The sequence below is a fragment of the Nomascus leucogenys genome, chromosome 13 (assembly GCF_006542625.1).
Source record: "Nomascus leucogenys isolate Asia chromosome 13, Asia_NLE_v1, whole genome shotgun sequence".
Lineage (NCBI taxonomy): Eukaryota > Metazoa > Chordata > Mammalia > Primates > Hylobatidae > Nomascus > Nomascus leucogenys.
This window is the reverse complement of record NC_044393.1, coordinates 17,824,265-17,838,884: the sequence shown is the minus strand read 5'-3', so window position 1 is coordinate 17,838,884 and position 14,620 is coordinate 17,824,265. Positions and strand designations below refer to the sequence as shown.

Genomic DNA, 14,620 nt, shown 5'->3' with positions numbered 1-14,620 from the left:
TCAGATACACTCACACATCCATACAGAAACACACACACTCACACCTGGCCATACAGATGAGCTCTCACAAATAACTCATACTCACATACACACAAACAGATATGCTCTCAAATACACACTCAACGATCCACACACACTCACACATACTCTCAAATACACATCCTCCCACACAAACACACACACACAGACACACTAACATATACACATACACTCTCATACACACTGTAACACATACCCACACTGAAATACATACGCTTTCTTTTTTTCTTTTTCTTTTTTCTTTTCTTTTTTTTTTCTTTTGAAACAGAATCTCACTTTGTTGCCCAGGCTGGAGTGCAGTGGCGCGATCTCAGCTCACTGCAACCTCCTCCCCGGTTCAAGCAACTCTCCTGCCTCAGCCTCCTGAGTAGCTGGGACTACAGGCGTGCACCATTATGCCCGGCTAATCTTTGTATTTTTAGTAGAGACAGGGTTTTGTCGTGTTGGCCAAGCAGGTCTCGAACTCCTGGCCTCAAGTGATCCACCTGCCTCGGCCTCCCAAAGTGCTGAGATTACAGGTGGGAGCCACTGCACCTGGTCTCAAATACATACACTTTCAAACACAGTTGCTCACACACATTGCACCTGCATTCTCTCACACACAGACACAACACAAAAGCAACTGTGTGACTCCCCTGGGCAACCAATCCCACTTTTGGGGCCTCAGTTTCCCCACTTGACATTCTATGCATGAACCAGGCCTGTGTCAGTAACACAGCCCAGAGCCAGGCATGGAGCAGCAGCTTGGCAGGTGTGAACTGGACTCACATCCACACTCATGTACACTCACTATGCTGTCACACTCACCTGTATACACACACGCAATGTAGTTCACACATTTGTGGAGTATGAACATAAGAACACATACAAAGTCCCTTACACATATGCACACTCATAGCTACCGTCACACATTCTTATTCACACCCCCTCCCACAACCAAATTATCCCCCAGCCTTAGAGGCCCACCCCAGCCCTCTCCAGGCCCTAGATCCTCTGTCCAGGCACCAGCTAATCGCTGAGCAGACAGTCCTCCAAGCTGTTATTGGAAGCAGGGAGGGCAGCAGGCGTGGGGGTGACCGCAAGATTAATTCTGCGGTGGGGAAGACTGGGCTTCTTGTCTCCCTGCCAGTAGAAGAGACAAGGGTAGGGCGGGGGAGTTGATGAGGCATTCAGAGCCTCTCCCACCACCCACTCCAACCTGCCGAGCACCAGGTGGTGACAGGTGGTGCCCGGGGCCTGTGCGCCAGGTGGAGTCATGCACCAGCAGCCCCATGCTGTGCCCCATAAAACCCAAGCTCTGACATCTGATGTCCCCCAACAGTCCCCAGACTCCTATACAGGCAACAGAATGGAAGGAGAGGCTGTAGGGCATGTGTGTATGTGTGGTGTTTGTGTGTGTATTTCTGTGTGTACCTGTGGTAGGGTAGCCAGAGGTGGGGCGCCTAAGGGGTGGTCCTGCTTTTCATGGGATCACATGCAGATATGGAATGGGTATTCTGCCTAATCAAGGGTCACACAAACCCTCTATCAGTGGCCTTCTCAATGCCTCAGTAGGCCCCCTCCTGACCTCTTCTCTACCACCACTGGTCTTCCCAGGAACAGGGGAGTCTTGGCAGTGGATTGCCTTGGGATAGATTCCAGATCTGCCATTTCTTTGGTCATGTGATTTTGAGCAAATCCCTTCACCTCTTTGAACCTCAGTTTCCTTATCTGTAAAATGGGACAACCACCATACTGACTTAAACGACAGGATTTCTCAAACTTGGCACGGTAGTCATTTTGGGCAGGATAATTCTCTGTAGTGTGTGTGTGTGTGTGTGTGTGTGTGTGTGAGATCTGTATGTTGTAGGATATTTAGTAGCATCCTTGGCCTCCCGCCACTAAATGCCAGCAGCACTAACCGTCGCCTTAGTTCCAAAACTGTCTCCAGACATTGTCAAATGGACCCTGGGGCAAGATTGGTTGAGAACCACTCGTATAGGATTTCATCTCATGAGAATTACATGTAATAAAAACAACTAATGTTTATCTGCATTTGCTCTGTGTCTGGCATTATTCTAATCACCTTAGGTGAATTGCCTCATTTAATCCTCTCAATATTCATATGTGGAAGGTGCTGTGATTATACCCATTTTATAGATGAGGAGACGGAGGCACGTAGAGGCTAAGTACCTTGTTGAAGGTCACACGTGTAGAAAGTGCATAGCCAGGACACTGAGGCTTTGCAGCCCTGGACAGCAGGGGCTGTACAGAGAAGGTGGGGTGTGTCACATTCTCCACCCTGGGGCGTTGGAAAGAGAACAGGGCAGACAGAGGGGAGGAAGAGAGCGAAGGTGATGGACAGGGAAGAGGAGAGAGAGAAGAAAAGGAGTCCCAGGCAAAGAGAGACAGGGAGAAACCTAGTAAGAGACAGGAGGAAAGAGACAGAGAGGGAGGGAAGAAAGGAAGGTAGGGGAGGGGAAGGGAGGGGAACAGAGAGAGAGGGAGACTGAAAGGGACAGAAAAAGAGAGAAGGGAAGATGGGGTGGGGAGATAAACCAGAGAGAAAGCCAGAGATACCAGAAAGAGACAGTAAGAGAGAAACAGAGACCTAGAGAGAAACAAAGAGGAAGAGAAAGAAAGGAGGGAAGAAAAATGGGCAAAGAACAACTGAGAGAGCAGGAACAGACATACAGAAAACAGAGAGGGAGATGCAGGAAGGGTGAAGAAAGATGGTGGGAGATGGGGAGGGGAGGGCAGGTAGGCTTACAGTGCAGCAGCCACCAGGCCAGGGAGCAGGGGGTCCCAGGCGGAAGGGAGTGACTTTAGCTGAGCACTTGCTGTGTGCTAAGCTTTGTGCTGGTCACTTGCCATCCAGGACCTCAGTGAATATAGAGGATTCGTGGTAGGATGTGGGGTCACTGTGTATCTATGGGCTTGGGCACCAAAGGCTCAGTGTCCCAGCTCTGAGTGGGGGTTGGAGCAGGGGTCTGGCTCCACCTCTGTGAGTGAGAGAGGCTCCACGTGGCTGCCCTCTTTGCTGTCCCTGTCACTTCCAGCTCCTGAGGAACTGGGGACACGACACTCTTCTCACTTGGAAACTGGTCCTGAAGCCTTGTAGTGTGTAGGATTCAGGTGCCATCTCTGAGTGTGTGTGAGTTGGGTCCCCTGGGCCTTGTTCTCGGGATCCAGGGAACAGGGTAGGTTGCTATGGTGACAGTGCCCAGTGAACCACACCTTCCAGTATCCACGCCCTTGGGTCATTCCCTCCCACACTGACTCTAGCCAATGGGACATCAGCAAGTGTGCTTTGGCCAATAGGACATCAGCAAGTGCGACAAAAGCAGAGGTTTGATAAGCCCCTGTATGCTGCGGCCTGCCCTCTTGGAATCCTGAGACCATTGTACTGTGAAGAAGCCCAGGATAAAAGGCCACATGGAGAGGGAGGCCTAGTCATGCCAGCTGTCCCAGTGAAGTTGCTCCCAGTGACCTGACAGCTGACTGTTGCTGCATGAGTGACCCCAGCAAAAGAACTGCCAAGCTGACACACCAAATTGTGACAGATAATAAATTATTGTTGCTTTAAGCTACCACGTTGTGGGGTGTTTTTTTTTGTTTTTTGTTTTTTTTTTTACATAGCTCTAGATGACTGATAGAGAAATCCAGTTGGCTGGGCCATTCCTCTGCTGATTTTGTCTGGGCTTACTCACGCAGCTGAGCCTAAACCGGAGGAGCAGCTGACTGGAAGGTCCAAGATGGCTCATTTACATGTCTGGCAGTTGGTCTTGGCTGTCGGCGGGGACACATTGGTTCTTTCATCCTCCAGTAGGCTGGCTTCCTTACATAGCAGTCTCAGGACTGTGTTCCAGGACAGTAAAAGTGAAAGCTGCAAGGTCTCTTAAGGCCTAATGTCAGAATTTGCATAACATCACTTCTGCCACATTCTATTGGCCAAAGTAGTCCCAGGCGAAACCAGGTTCAAGGGGTAGGGAAACAGACTCCACCTCTTGCCCAGGTCAGTGGCAAAGTCACATTAGTAAGCAGTCATGTGCAGGGCGGGGATGAATTGATAACATATTTTCCTATCTACTATGTTCCACTCCACTGTCTTCCTCCTGATGCTGGGAGAAGCACGGTGGAGACTACTGCCCTCTGGGAGATCTAGGGGTACAAATATTCCAAACCAGTCCATGAAGTTGTTCTTGAAAGCTTCTGGCTCTTTGACTTCATCCGTTCACTCATTCATTCATTAGAGTCTTGCTGAGGGCCTACTACAGGTGCCGGGGCTGCACGGACTCAGATAGGCTGCAATGTGAAAAGGAGGACTCTGGGGCCAGACTGATATGGGCTCAAGTCTTCTTTCCACCATTTACATGCTAGCTGACCGTGGGCAAATTCCTGGGCCTCTCTGAGCCTGTTTCCTCTTATGTAAAATGGAGACACCCACCTGGTAGGGCTGTTGAGAGGACTGAATGAGAGGAAGCTTCCAGCAGCAGGCCTCACATTTTGGAGATGCCTTGCTGATCTCTTCCCTCAAGTTCTGGATTGAGTACCTCCATAAATAAGTTTCACAGAGGCAGAGATCCATGCTGGTCTTGTTCATCTCGTGTCTATAGGACCTGGCACACAGCAAGTGCTCAAATGACATTTTGACTGGCTGACTCCCAGTGCCCCTCCACTGCCCCTCTCACAGCCTGGATGTAGCTATCCATTTGCTTCTCTGCTGGAGCAGAAGCTCTGTGAGGGCAGAAACCAGGTCTAGTTCATTATCCTGACCCCAGGATCTGGCACTTAGAAGGTGCTCAACAAATGTTAGTTTCATTCCCTCCCTGTAAAATGGATGACTCTGGCTCAGTTGCGAATTTTCAGCAGAGATCTTGAAATCTCAGAGAACATTTCTATTCCTGCTGGGGTGGTGGTGGGCGGGGGCTGGTAATTATAACCTGGCCTCAGCTCCCGCAGCCTTGTCTTCACCCATCGTCCCCAGTTCCAGCTGTTGTCCTGGCCGCCCCTGCCGTCCCCTCCAAATGCTGCAAAAGGGGCCCTGCAGCCCGTGTGATGCCTCATTAGCCCACAAATGCCATCCCTGTCGCCCCTGTGGGGGGGCTGCTGGCAGGCCTGGCCTTTAAAACACACAAGTTAATTCCTCCTCTGGCATTGGGGCCTCGCAGCGCCCCGCCTCCTCCCTTCCCTCACACCTTCCTCCCAGGCCCCGTTCCGGCTCTGCTCCCTGCTATCTGCACAGCAAGAACAGACTGTACCTCGCAGCAGCTGCTAAATATAGACCAGCATCAGCGGAATATTCCTGGCTGGGGAAATGGAGCTGGGGCTGGGAATGGCACCAGGGCAGCTCTTGCCGTGGGGCTGTGGGCAAGGGGAGGCAAAACCTGGTTCTTCCTGGGACGTGCCAGAAAGGACCCTTTCAGATTGAAGAGTTGAGGGGCTCTGGAGCAGGGACCCCATTTGAACTCCTTCATCTGCCTTGCCTGGTCCTCAGTTTCTGACCTCTTGGGAACTGTTCTGCTCCCCCAGGCCCTGTGGCCTCCCAGTTGTCACCATCTTCTGGGCCCTCTGCTGCGGGGGATGCTGTTTCTTAGAAACTGGCTGTCCTTCCCACTCTCATGTCCTCCCCACTCTCTGATCCTTCATCTGCCCAGCCCTGCCACCTCCCAAGACTCAGTCTTGGCCCTTCTCTTATTTCTATGTTCTTTCTTCTCTTCTTCTCCCCATCTACCCAAGGCTTATCAACCCTAAGGTCCCCACCTCCTCAGGCTGAATGCGTGAAGGCTTCCTCATCACCATCACTATCCTTTTGTGCCGGGGCTCAGGCTGAGCACTTTACGTACTTCCTGTTCCCTTGGCCTGCAGTGCTGGTCCCCAGAAATCTGCATGGCTCATACCTTCACTGCACTTGGTCTCTGTCCCAAGGTCACTTCCCCACAAAGGCCTGTTGTGATTTCTTCTTTCTTTCTTTCTTTCTTTCTTTCTTTCTTTCTTTCTTTCTTTCTTTCTTTCTTTCTTTCTTTTCTTTTCTTTCTCTCTTTCTCTCTTTCTCTCTTTCTTTCTTCTTTCTTTCTTTCCTTCCTTCCTTCCTTCCTTTCTCTCTCTCTCTCTCTCTTTCTTTCGAGATGGAGTCTTGCTCTGTCGCTCAGGCTAGAGTGCAGCGGTGCGATCTCGGCTCACTGCAACCTCTGCCTCCTGGGTTCAGGCAATTCTCCTGCCTCAACCTCCCGAGTAGCTGGGATTACAGGCATGTGCCACCACTCAAGGCTAATTTTTGTATTTTAGTACAGATTGGGTTTCACCATGTTGGCCAGGCTGGTGTCAAACTCCTGACCTCAAGTGATCCACCCGCTTCGGCCTCCCAAAATGTTGGGATTACAGGCGTGAGCCACCATGCCCAGCTGTGAAGTCTTAATCTAAGTCCTTCCTCTGCATTAGGTTTCATCCTCACACTCATCACTGCTTGATGTTATGTTATATGTGTACATGCTCATCTTCTATATTCTCTACTTCAATAAAAGCGCCATGAATGCAGAGCCTTAGATTTGACTACGAATGCATTCCTAGTGCCTAGAACAGAGCTAGGCACATAATAGGCACTCAATAAATAGTTGTTGAATGAATGAGTGAACTGTCCCATTGAATCCTCACGACCATCAAGTGAGATGGGTATGATTCTCTCCCCTGTGCACATGGGGAAACTGAAGCTTTAAGAGACCCAACCATTCTTGGAGCTCCACACCTGTATTTCACATGGCCTGCTAGAAGTTCTAGATGTTTCTTTCCCTGTTTTCTCTCATCTTAAAACCAATATGGTTAAAGCTGAATTTTTTAGCTCTGCATCAGATTCCAGGGCACATTCACTCATTCCTCTGCTCTAGTAGCTTTCTTAATTTACACTCCTCCTGTTTCTGTTGGTGGTACCCCTTGCCTAGATGAATAAATCCTACTACATGGAAAGAAACTCTGCCTCCTCCCTCAACCTAGTCCTGCAGATTCGTGTGGGCCCTCAAGGTTTGTCCTTTGCAGGATCTCACTGCCGCCCCCTATTCTCTCTTCTCAGCATCTCAATCAATCCTCACTATGAATTCTTCATCATCCCTGGCCTCCTAGCTAGACAGGTAGGTTAAGGAGTCTGAGTGAGTGTCAAGAAAGGGTGCAGGCTTTTGGTTTTTGCCCTTTGGGACTCTATGCTGGGCATCCTGGGCTCCAGGGCCTTCCTGCCTCTAATTCTTGCCTCTGAGCCAAGCTCTGTAGCAGCAGCCCAAGGGATCTTGTTAAAATGAAAACCAGAGCATGTCATTTCCTTGCTTAGTAGTCATCAATGAACCTGCACTGTTGGTGAGGAGGAGGGGAAACACGTACTCTCACATGTGGTTCACGGGAGTGTCGTCTGGTACAATTCGGCATTATCTATAGAGATTCCGAATGCATGTGCTCTTTGACCCAGCTTCTCCACTTCCTGAAAATTATCCTGCAGATATACTCCCACAAGCATAAAATGAGGTATGTGTGAGGTTATTCACTGTAGCACTATTCGTTGTAGCAAAAGATTGGAAACAGCATAAGTGTCCATCGGTAGGGGACTGGTGAAATAAATTTTAGTGTATCCATAACACCCATTAAATAAGAGAATGAGGAAGCCCTTTATGTACTGATATGGAATAATCTTCAAGATATATTGTTAAATGAAAAAGGCAAGCCGTGTGTATAGTGTGTTTATAGCTACCATTCATGTAAAAAATAAATACATGTACCTTATTTTCTTGTACATGTACAGAATAGCTCTGGAAGATGCATGAGAAAATTACATTGGTTGCCTTGGGGATACAGACTAGGTGGCTGGGGGACTGGATGGGGTAAAGAATTGCTACTAAATGCCTGTTTGGACTTTCTGAATTTTGAACCTTGAGATGTATTATCTATTAAACATGACTTAATATTTTCGAGTGAATAAGTCTAAGATCTCACAGGATATATACACCAAGTGGCTACCTTTGGGGCTGCAATTACTGGTGATAGGGAGTGGGAAGCACTTTCTTTTTTTTTTTTTTTCTTTTTAGCATTTCTTTAATGTTTGAATGTTTTATAAAATGTATTACTTTTGTGGGGAGAAAAAATAATGGAGATATTTTGTGTGAGAAAACACAATTATAACTGTGCTCATGGACTGGAATCCTCTCCCTTCTACCCCAGACAAAGGAAACACACAAACAAAAACCCAAAACCCAAATCCATCAACTCCCCCCAAGCTCACTTCCCAGCTTTGCCCTTAGAATGAAATCCAAGCTCCTTAGCCTGGCTCACACCAGCACAGTCAGGCCCCTGCCACCCTCTCCATGTTACCTCTCAACAAACCTGATTGCCCAAGCCTGAGCTGCTTACAATTCCCCTCATGCCCTAGGCTGTTCCGCTTCTCTCAACTTTTGCCTGAGCCATACCTTCTACCTGGAATGCCCTTCTCTGAAATCTTGGTCTGGCAACACCTTCTTCTTCTTTTCTTCTTCTTTTTTTTTTTTTTTTTTTTTGAGACAGGGTCTTGCTCTGTTGCTCAGGCCGGAGTGTGATGCTCCAGCAGCTCACTGATAGCTCAGATAGCTCACTGCAGCCTCGACCTCCTGGGCTCAAGCAATCATCCCACCTCAGCCTCCTGAGTAGCTGGCGCTACAGGCACCTGTCACTATGCCTAGCTAATTTTTTCTTTTTGTAGAGATGGGGTCTCTCTGTGTTACCCAGGCTGGTCTCGAACTCCTGAACTCAAGCGATCCTCCCGCCTTGGCCTCCCAAAATCCTGGGATCACAGGGGTGAGCCACTGCACCCACAGACACTTTCTTATCCTTTGTAGATTGCTGCTACTTCCTCCGAGAAGCCTTGCATCCTAATTCCCACATATCTGCCTATCCTCCTGCCCCATAGGGCTATGAGCCTCACAATGACATTTGATAAACATTCTGTGCTGTCTGACATCTCATTCCCCGCCTTCACCCAAGCCAGGCCCCTCCTATCCCAGGAGCAGTGAGAGCACCCCGCTGGGATCGGCAGCCACTCCCAGCTGTGTGACCTCAAGTGAGTCACTTCATCTCTCTGGTCTTCAGTCTTCTCATCCTGTCCTCCTCGCACTCCCCCAAGGCTTCTCAGAGATTAGTCAGGTTCTAATGTCACCGTGAGTGAAGTGGGGGACAGCGGGTGGGCGTGCTGCACCATCGTTTGGTGGTGTTGGGGGGATAAGCAAGAAAGAAGCCACTCTTCCTTAAAGGTCTCTGTGTCTTAGACACCCTTCCTTAAAGATGCCTGTGTTTTCCCATCAGGTCCTTAACAACTGCCATGTGGGCAGAGCTCTCAAAACTGCTGAAACCAGCCGTCCTCCCTCCCCCAAACTACACTTGTGACCCCGGAAGAGCTCACACGCCTGCTTCAACTTAACTCCAAGGACAAGCCGCTTAGTTCGGACCTTTGAGGTCCTTTTAGGGCACCCACAGCGGCTGCTTCCTGCCTTTCTGTTTCTCTTCCAGTTTTGGAAGAACCCCCCCACCCCATTCCTTTTCTGTTCCTCAGCCCTTCCATCTTCCTGCCTGGCTGCCCCTCCCTCTCCGCGAACCTGGACCCTCCTGCTGTGCACAAGGTGCCCCCTGTGCTGTCCTCAGAGCTTCTGGGACAGAAGGCTCACAGCAGACGTCTGGGGTGGTCCTCGCCCCGCCCCGCCCCTGGCCCCGCCCCACGGCTCCACCTCTGGCCCCGCCCAGCCCCTCACCGGTCTTGGGGTCCACGGTGAAACGGTGCTCGCCGTCCAGCACGCTGTACACCAGCCGAGCGCTGCTGCCGTACGTGGGGTCATCCGCATCCGAGGCCATCACCTGCATCACCGACGTGCCTGGGCCCGGGGGACCAAGCGAGACAGGGGTCATCTGGGGATGCTGAGCTCGTTCCCCCACTTCGACTCACCCCAGCGAAGCTGGGAGAGGAGACCCTCAGGAGACCTGCGGGAGGCCATCGAATACAGCCCCTCACGGTCCCCATCCCCACACTGAGCCCCAACCCTCTTCCTGTTTTGAGGCCTTTCTAGTGGGGCAAGTGTGACCATGGAGTCAGATCTGGATTCAAGTCCCCTTGGGGTGGTTCCCAGCTGTAGGACTCTGGCAATGAAAGGCAGCCTCTTTGAGTCTGTTTCCTCTTCAGCAAAGTGAGGCGAATCCTAGTGCTTGGTTCACTAGGTTGAGGGGATGAATTCTAAACTCCCAGCACAGAGCAGTTCAGAGAAGTTTCTCAATGATGGCAACAATCATTACAGTCATCACAGTCAGTTGGAGCCAGGACTGGAAACCAGGACCTGACTCTCAACCCAGGGGCCATTCTACCCACTCCAGCTCCTACTGATTCTTCAAGGGACTTCTGCCTCCTCTCCCCGCATCATGGTGGTAGGGGACAGCCCAGAGGGACAGACCAATTCATCGGGGGTCAGAGGCCAGTGTCTCTTGGCCCCTGGCAGGAGAGGGCAGCACCCAGCCTTCCCTTTGGAAAGTTGTTGGCTGCGGGCCCTGGTGACCAGACAGCCCACCCTCAGACACACACACTTCTCCTCATGCTCTGCACGTAGACTGCTGGGGAGAGTATAAATTGGATAAAAGTCCATCAAACAGCGGCAATTAAGTTATTGATTTTCGACGCTGCCTCATTAAACCGGGAGCTTCTTTTGGTCTGTCCCAGAGATGGCTCTAATTTGACATCATGTTCAATTTGACGAAAGCAGGGCTTGGGACGTGAGGCTAGACCAGGTCGGGGTGGGGGTAAGGGTGGGGGAGGGTCAGGTGGAGGGGTCAACAAAGCCATTGAATCCACTCAAACCTTTCCAGAAAGAAGAGGGTGAGTAGTTGGAAGACTCAAGAGTGAGTCTTGGGGGTTCAGGATATGACGCAAAGGGAAGGAGATGGAGACCCCACCTCACAGAGATGCCCTCTGCTGGGTGCCTGCTGGTGGGGCCAGGCAGGCCCCTCCCAGGCTGGGCTGGGCTCCCTGGGCCAGCAGGGCTGCATGCTGGGAGGTGAGGCCAGATCACTGCCTGGCTAATGAGTGAGAATCTGGAAGTGCTACTGCAGCAATTCTGCTAAGCCCAGCCCGCTGCCCGCCTCTCCCGCCTCCAGCCTGGGGCCCTCGATCATTCCAGACACATGTATTTATTTTTCACTCTTTTGCATTTCTCATTTCCCTCTCCAGGTTCCCCCTCCCAGCCACGGTCTCCTAAAATGTCTCTGCAATGCGCCTCTCTCTTTGGCCACTCCAGCTCCATGTCAACCATGTCAGAGTTGCCCAGAGAAGCTGAGAAAGAGGGATGGGCAAGCCCCTTCCCTCCAGATCCTGGTGCCCAGGGGTCTCCTACTAAGGGAGGACACAGCCCCAGGTGCCTCTTGCTGGACTGGAATTGTGTCCTATTGAGACTCATGACACACTGGCTTCACCAGCCACTTAAATCCATCATCTCTAATCCTCATAGCATCTCGAAGATGCAGAGTGGGCCCCCCCACCTAATATTACAGGTAAGGAATCAAGTCAGACAGGGGAAAAGATTTCACTGAGGGCACAGAGTGAGGAAGTGGTGGGATTTGAACCTAGGACTCTGGGATGCCAAGTCCCTTCTGGGAAGCAGTGTCAGCACAAGTACAGTGACTTTGGGGACGGTGGTCTGGTGTACTGAGTCACAACCAGTGATGGCACTGCCACTTATTAGAAGTTTGACCTTGGATCTGTCATGAACTCCTTTGTGCTTCAACTTCCCCATTTTGTGAAACGAGGGTGGTAGTATTACAAATCTCCTGAGATCGTTTTGAGAATTCAATTTCCACGTCCAGCACCGAAGACAGTGCCTGGACCATGCCAAGAACCCAATAAGTGCAGGTTGTTGTTGTTATCTCAAGAGGCACAGCACGCCAGTATACAATGGCACAATTATGCCTTCCTCACAGAGGTGCTGAAATGGGAGAAGATACATAAAGCATCAGGCTCATGGTGGGTGCACAATAACTAGTGGCTGTTGTAATTGTTATGAGAGAGGGTCTCCCTGTCACTCCCCTGGCATGTCCCTCCCACTCCCTGGGCAAAGCACAATGCAGGGCTGAGTGACTCCCCAGAGACATGGCTGAGCTCTCTTTCTCCCTGGCCGCATCCCAGGGACTCCCGAGGGGATGATGGAATCATTTCCCCAATCCAGGATTCTTTATTGCAGCCATTACAGTTAGTGCCGACACGTGGGAATGGTAAAGGGTCAGTGATTCACCACTGGTTTGCCAGGCCCCAGAGGAATGGCTTTCTTGGGCCACACACCCCCTCCCAACTTCTTCAGAAGTCAGCAGCTCCCCAGAATTGGCCAACAAAAGGGTGCCAGGCTTGTAGCTACTGTGGGACCACCTCGGGGTGGTCCCACAGATTCAGCAGTTTATATTTCACAGTGCCTCATCATGTCCATTCTCTCCTGCAGACTTCACACCAACTCTGTGATATAGATGCAGTGGTTTGTTGGTGAGTCAGCTCTGAGGGGTGGAGGGGTCGGGAGGAGTGCCCTGCTTTGTAATGTTTGCTGATTTCCATGGTGTAAATATTCTCACCATGGCCCAGTTTCAAGCTACCAACATGATATCAACTGGCCTACAAAACTCCTGAAAATCAACGTGTGGCTCTCGTGAGCTGGTATGAGCTGACTCCAGCACACCCCTGCACCGTTCCCATTTCACAGCTGAGGAGACTGCTATGCACAGTGAAGGGTGCAAACATGAATTAATAATGAAATCCATTATGAATTATGTATCATTATTCAATAACTGATAAAGATAGCTTCCATTTATTAAATAACAACTTTGTACTAGATACTATAAGCCCTTTTTGTATATGATAGAATTTACAAAACAGGGCCTTCAGATAAGCTTTTAATATTTTCACTTTAAAGAGGAGGAAATGGAGGCTGAGTGAAGCTAAGTAATGAACCTCTTAGTGCTTCCATTTCCTCATTAGTGAGATGGGTAAGAATACTACCAAACTCATGGATCACTGTGAGAACTCAGATTTCTATGCTCAGCACCAAGGACAGTACCTTGACAAGTTCACCTGGTGCAGAAGAGAGGCAGGTTTCAAACCCACGTGGACCTGATGTCAAAGCCCACATATATCCTGCCTTAGAGGTAGGAGGAGGGGCTGCTTGGAGTAGAAGTAGATAGGTGAGACAGAGAGAGGGAGGACTCAGACACAGGAGCAGGGGGGCAGAGGAGGGGAAGGACAGGAGCTGGGTTTAGATTCTCCCTCCCCTACAGCTGGTTCGAGCCCAGACTTCCAGAAGTAGAGCTGGGACTGGTTGACAGGAGTGGGCTGCTGTCCGTGGTGCTGCCGTCCAGCCCTTCTGCTAAGTGGCGGTTAAGGGCCTAGGTCCAGGCTGGAATGGGAAGGGTTGCCCAATTGATTCTTGGCTAAACAGGATCTCAGGGCCCATGGATCCATGTGGAATGTTAGATATGGAAAGGCTGGTCCTTGAAGAGCACAGAAATCAGAGCTTCTCAACTTGGCAGCACGTCAGAATCTCTTGGGAGCTTTAAATGATGCAGAGCCCCATCCCTGACCAATTAAATAGGACTCTTGGGGAGGAGCCCAGGCAAAGGTATTTTCACAATCTCCAGAGTGCATCTAAAGTGCCTCTCGGTCTAAAAACTGATGCCCTAGATCCAATCCCTCACTGAACTGATGAGGAAATTGAGTCACAGAGGGGCTCAATGACTTCCCCAGGGACACATCGTTAGTAAGCAGTAGGGAAAGATTCAAACTCAGGTCTGCCTAGCCAGCATGCTGCCCTCCTGCACTAATTGAGCCTGTTCTGAGACTGACACCCGGAAGGAAGCAGGTAAGATGATGTTGCCACCAAGTCATTAGAGCTCTTCCCAGCTGAAGTCAGCATGAGAAGTCGGACACTCTTCAGAGGAGATGCCCCTCACATCTCCATGGAGACTGGGTGGGCTTTGGCATCACAGAGTCCTGGTTTCAGATCCTACCACTTCCTCACTCTGCACCCTCAGTCAGATCTTTTACCCTTTCTGATCCATTTCCTCACCTGTAACATTAAGGGGTGCCCATTCTGAGCCTCTGAGCTGCTATGAGGATTAGAGATGATGGATTTAAGGACCCAGTGTATCGTGGGTGCCTAACAGAAGCTCATTCCTTCCCCTTCTCTCCGTATCATCAGGAGGCACCTGGGGCTGTGCCTCCCTGAGTAGGAGACCCCTGGACACCAGCATCAGGAGGGAGGGGGCTTGCCTACTCCTCATCTCTGGGTTGTTCTGACTTGGTTTGTTGTGGAACAAGAATTGGAATGTGTGTCCTGGATCCCAGGCCAGAATTCTTTCTTTTCTTATCCCTTAATCCTTGCTATCTGTGAGGTTCAGTTGAGGCTCCAGACTCAAGTTCCAGACCCCCCAGGAGGAGCTCCCCAGCTGGCTCTGGGAGTGGGTGGTGCTGCATGGAGTGGAGCTCAGGGATTACAGACATAAATTCTCATTCCAGCCCTGTCCTTGGCTCTGTGTGGCTGTGGAAAAACTTCCCAATCTGATTGGGCCTCAGTTCCCCTTC

At 50.5% G+C, this 14,620-nt stretch overlaps 1 protein-coding gene across 1 annotated transcript in view; it reads right to left on the bottom strand.

Annotated features, from left to right (window-relative positions):
• CDH22 (cadherin 22) overlaps positions 1 to 14,620 on the bottom strand; it is a 134,650-nt gene that overhangs the window by 43,923 nt on the left and 76,107 nt on the right. Inside the window, exon 4 of the mRNA XM_030825605.1 lies at positions 9,774 to 9,893. Within this exon, the coding sequence (XP_030681465.1) occupies positions 9,774 to 9,893 (120 nt within the window). The remainder of the gene's footprint in view (positions 1 to 9,773; positions 9,894 to 14,620) is intronic.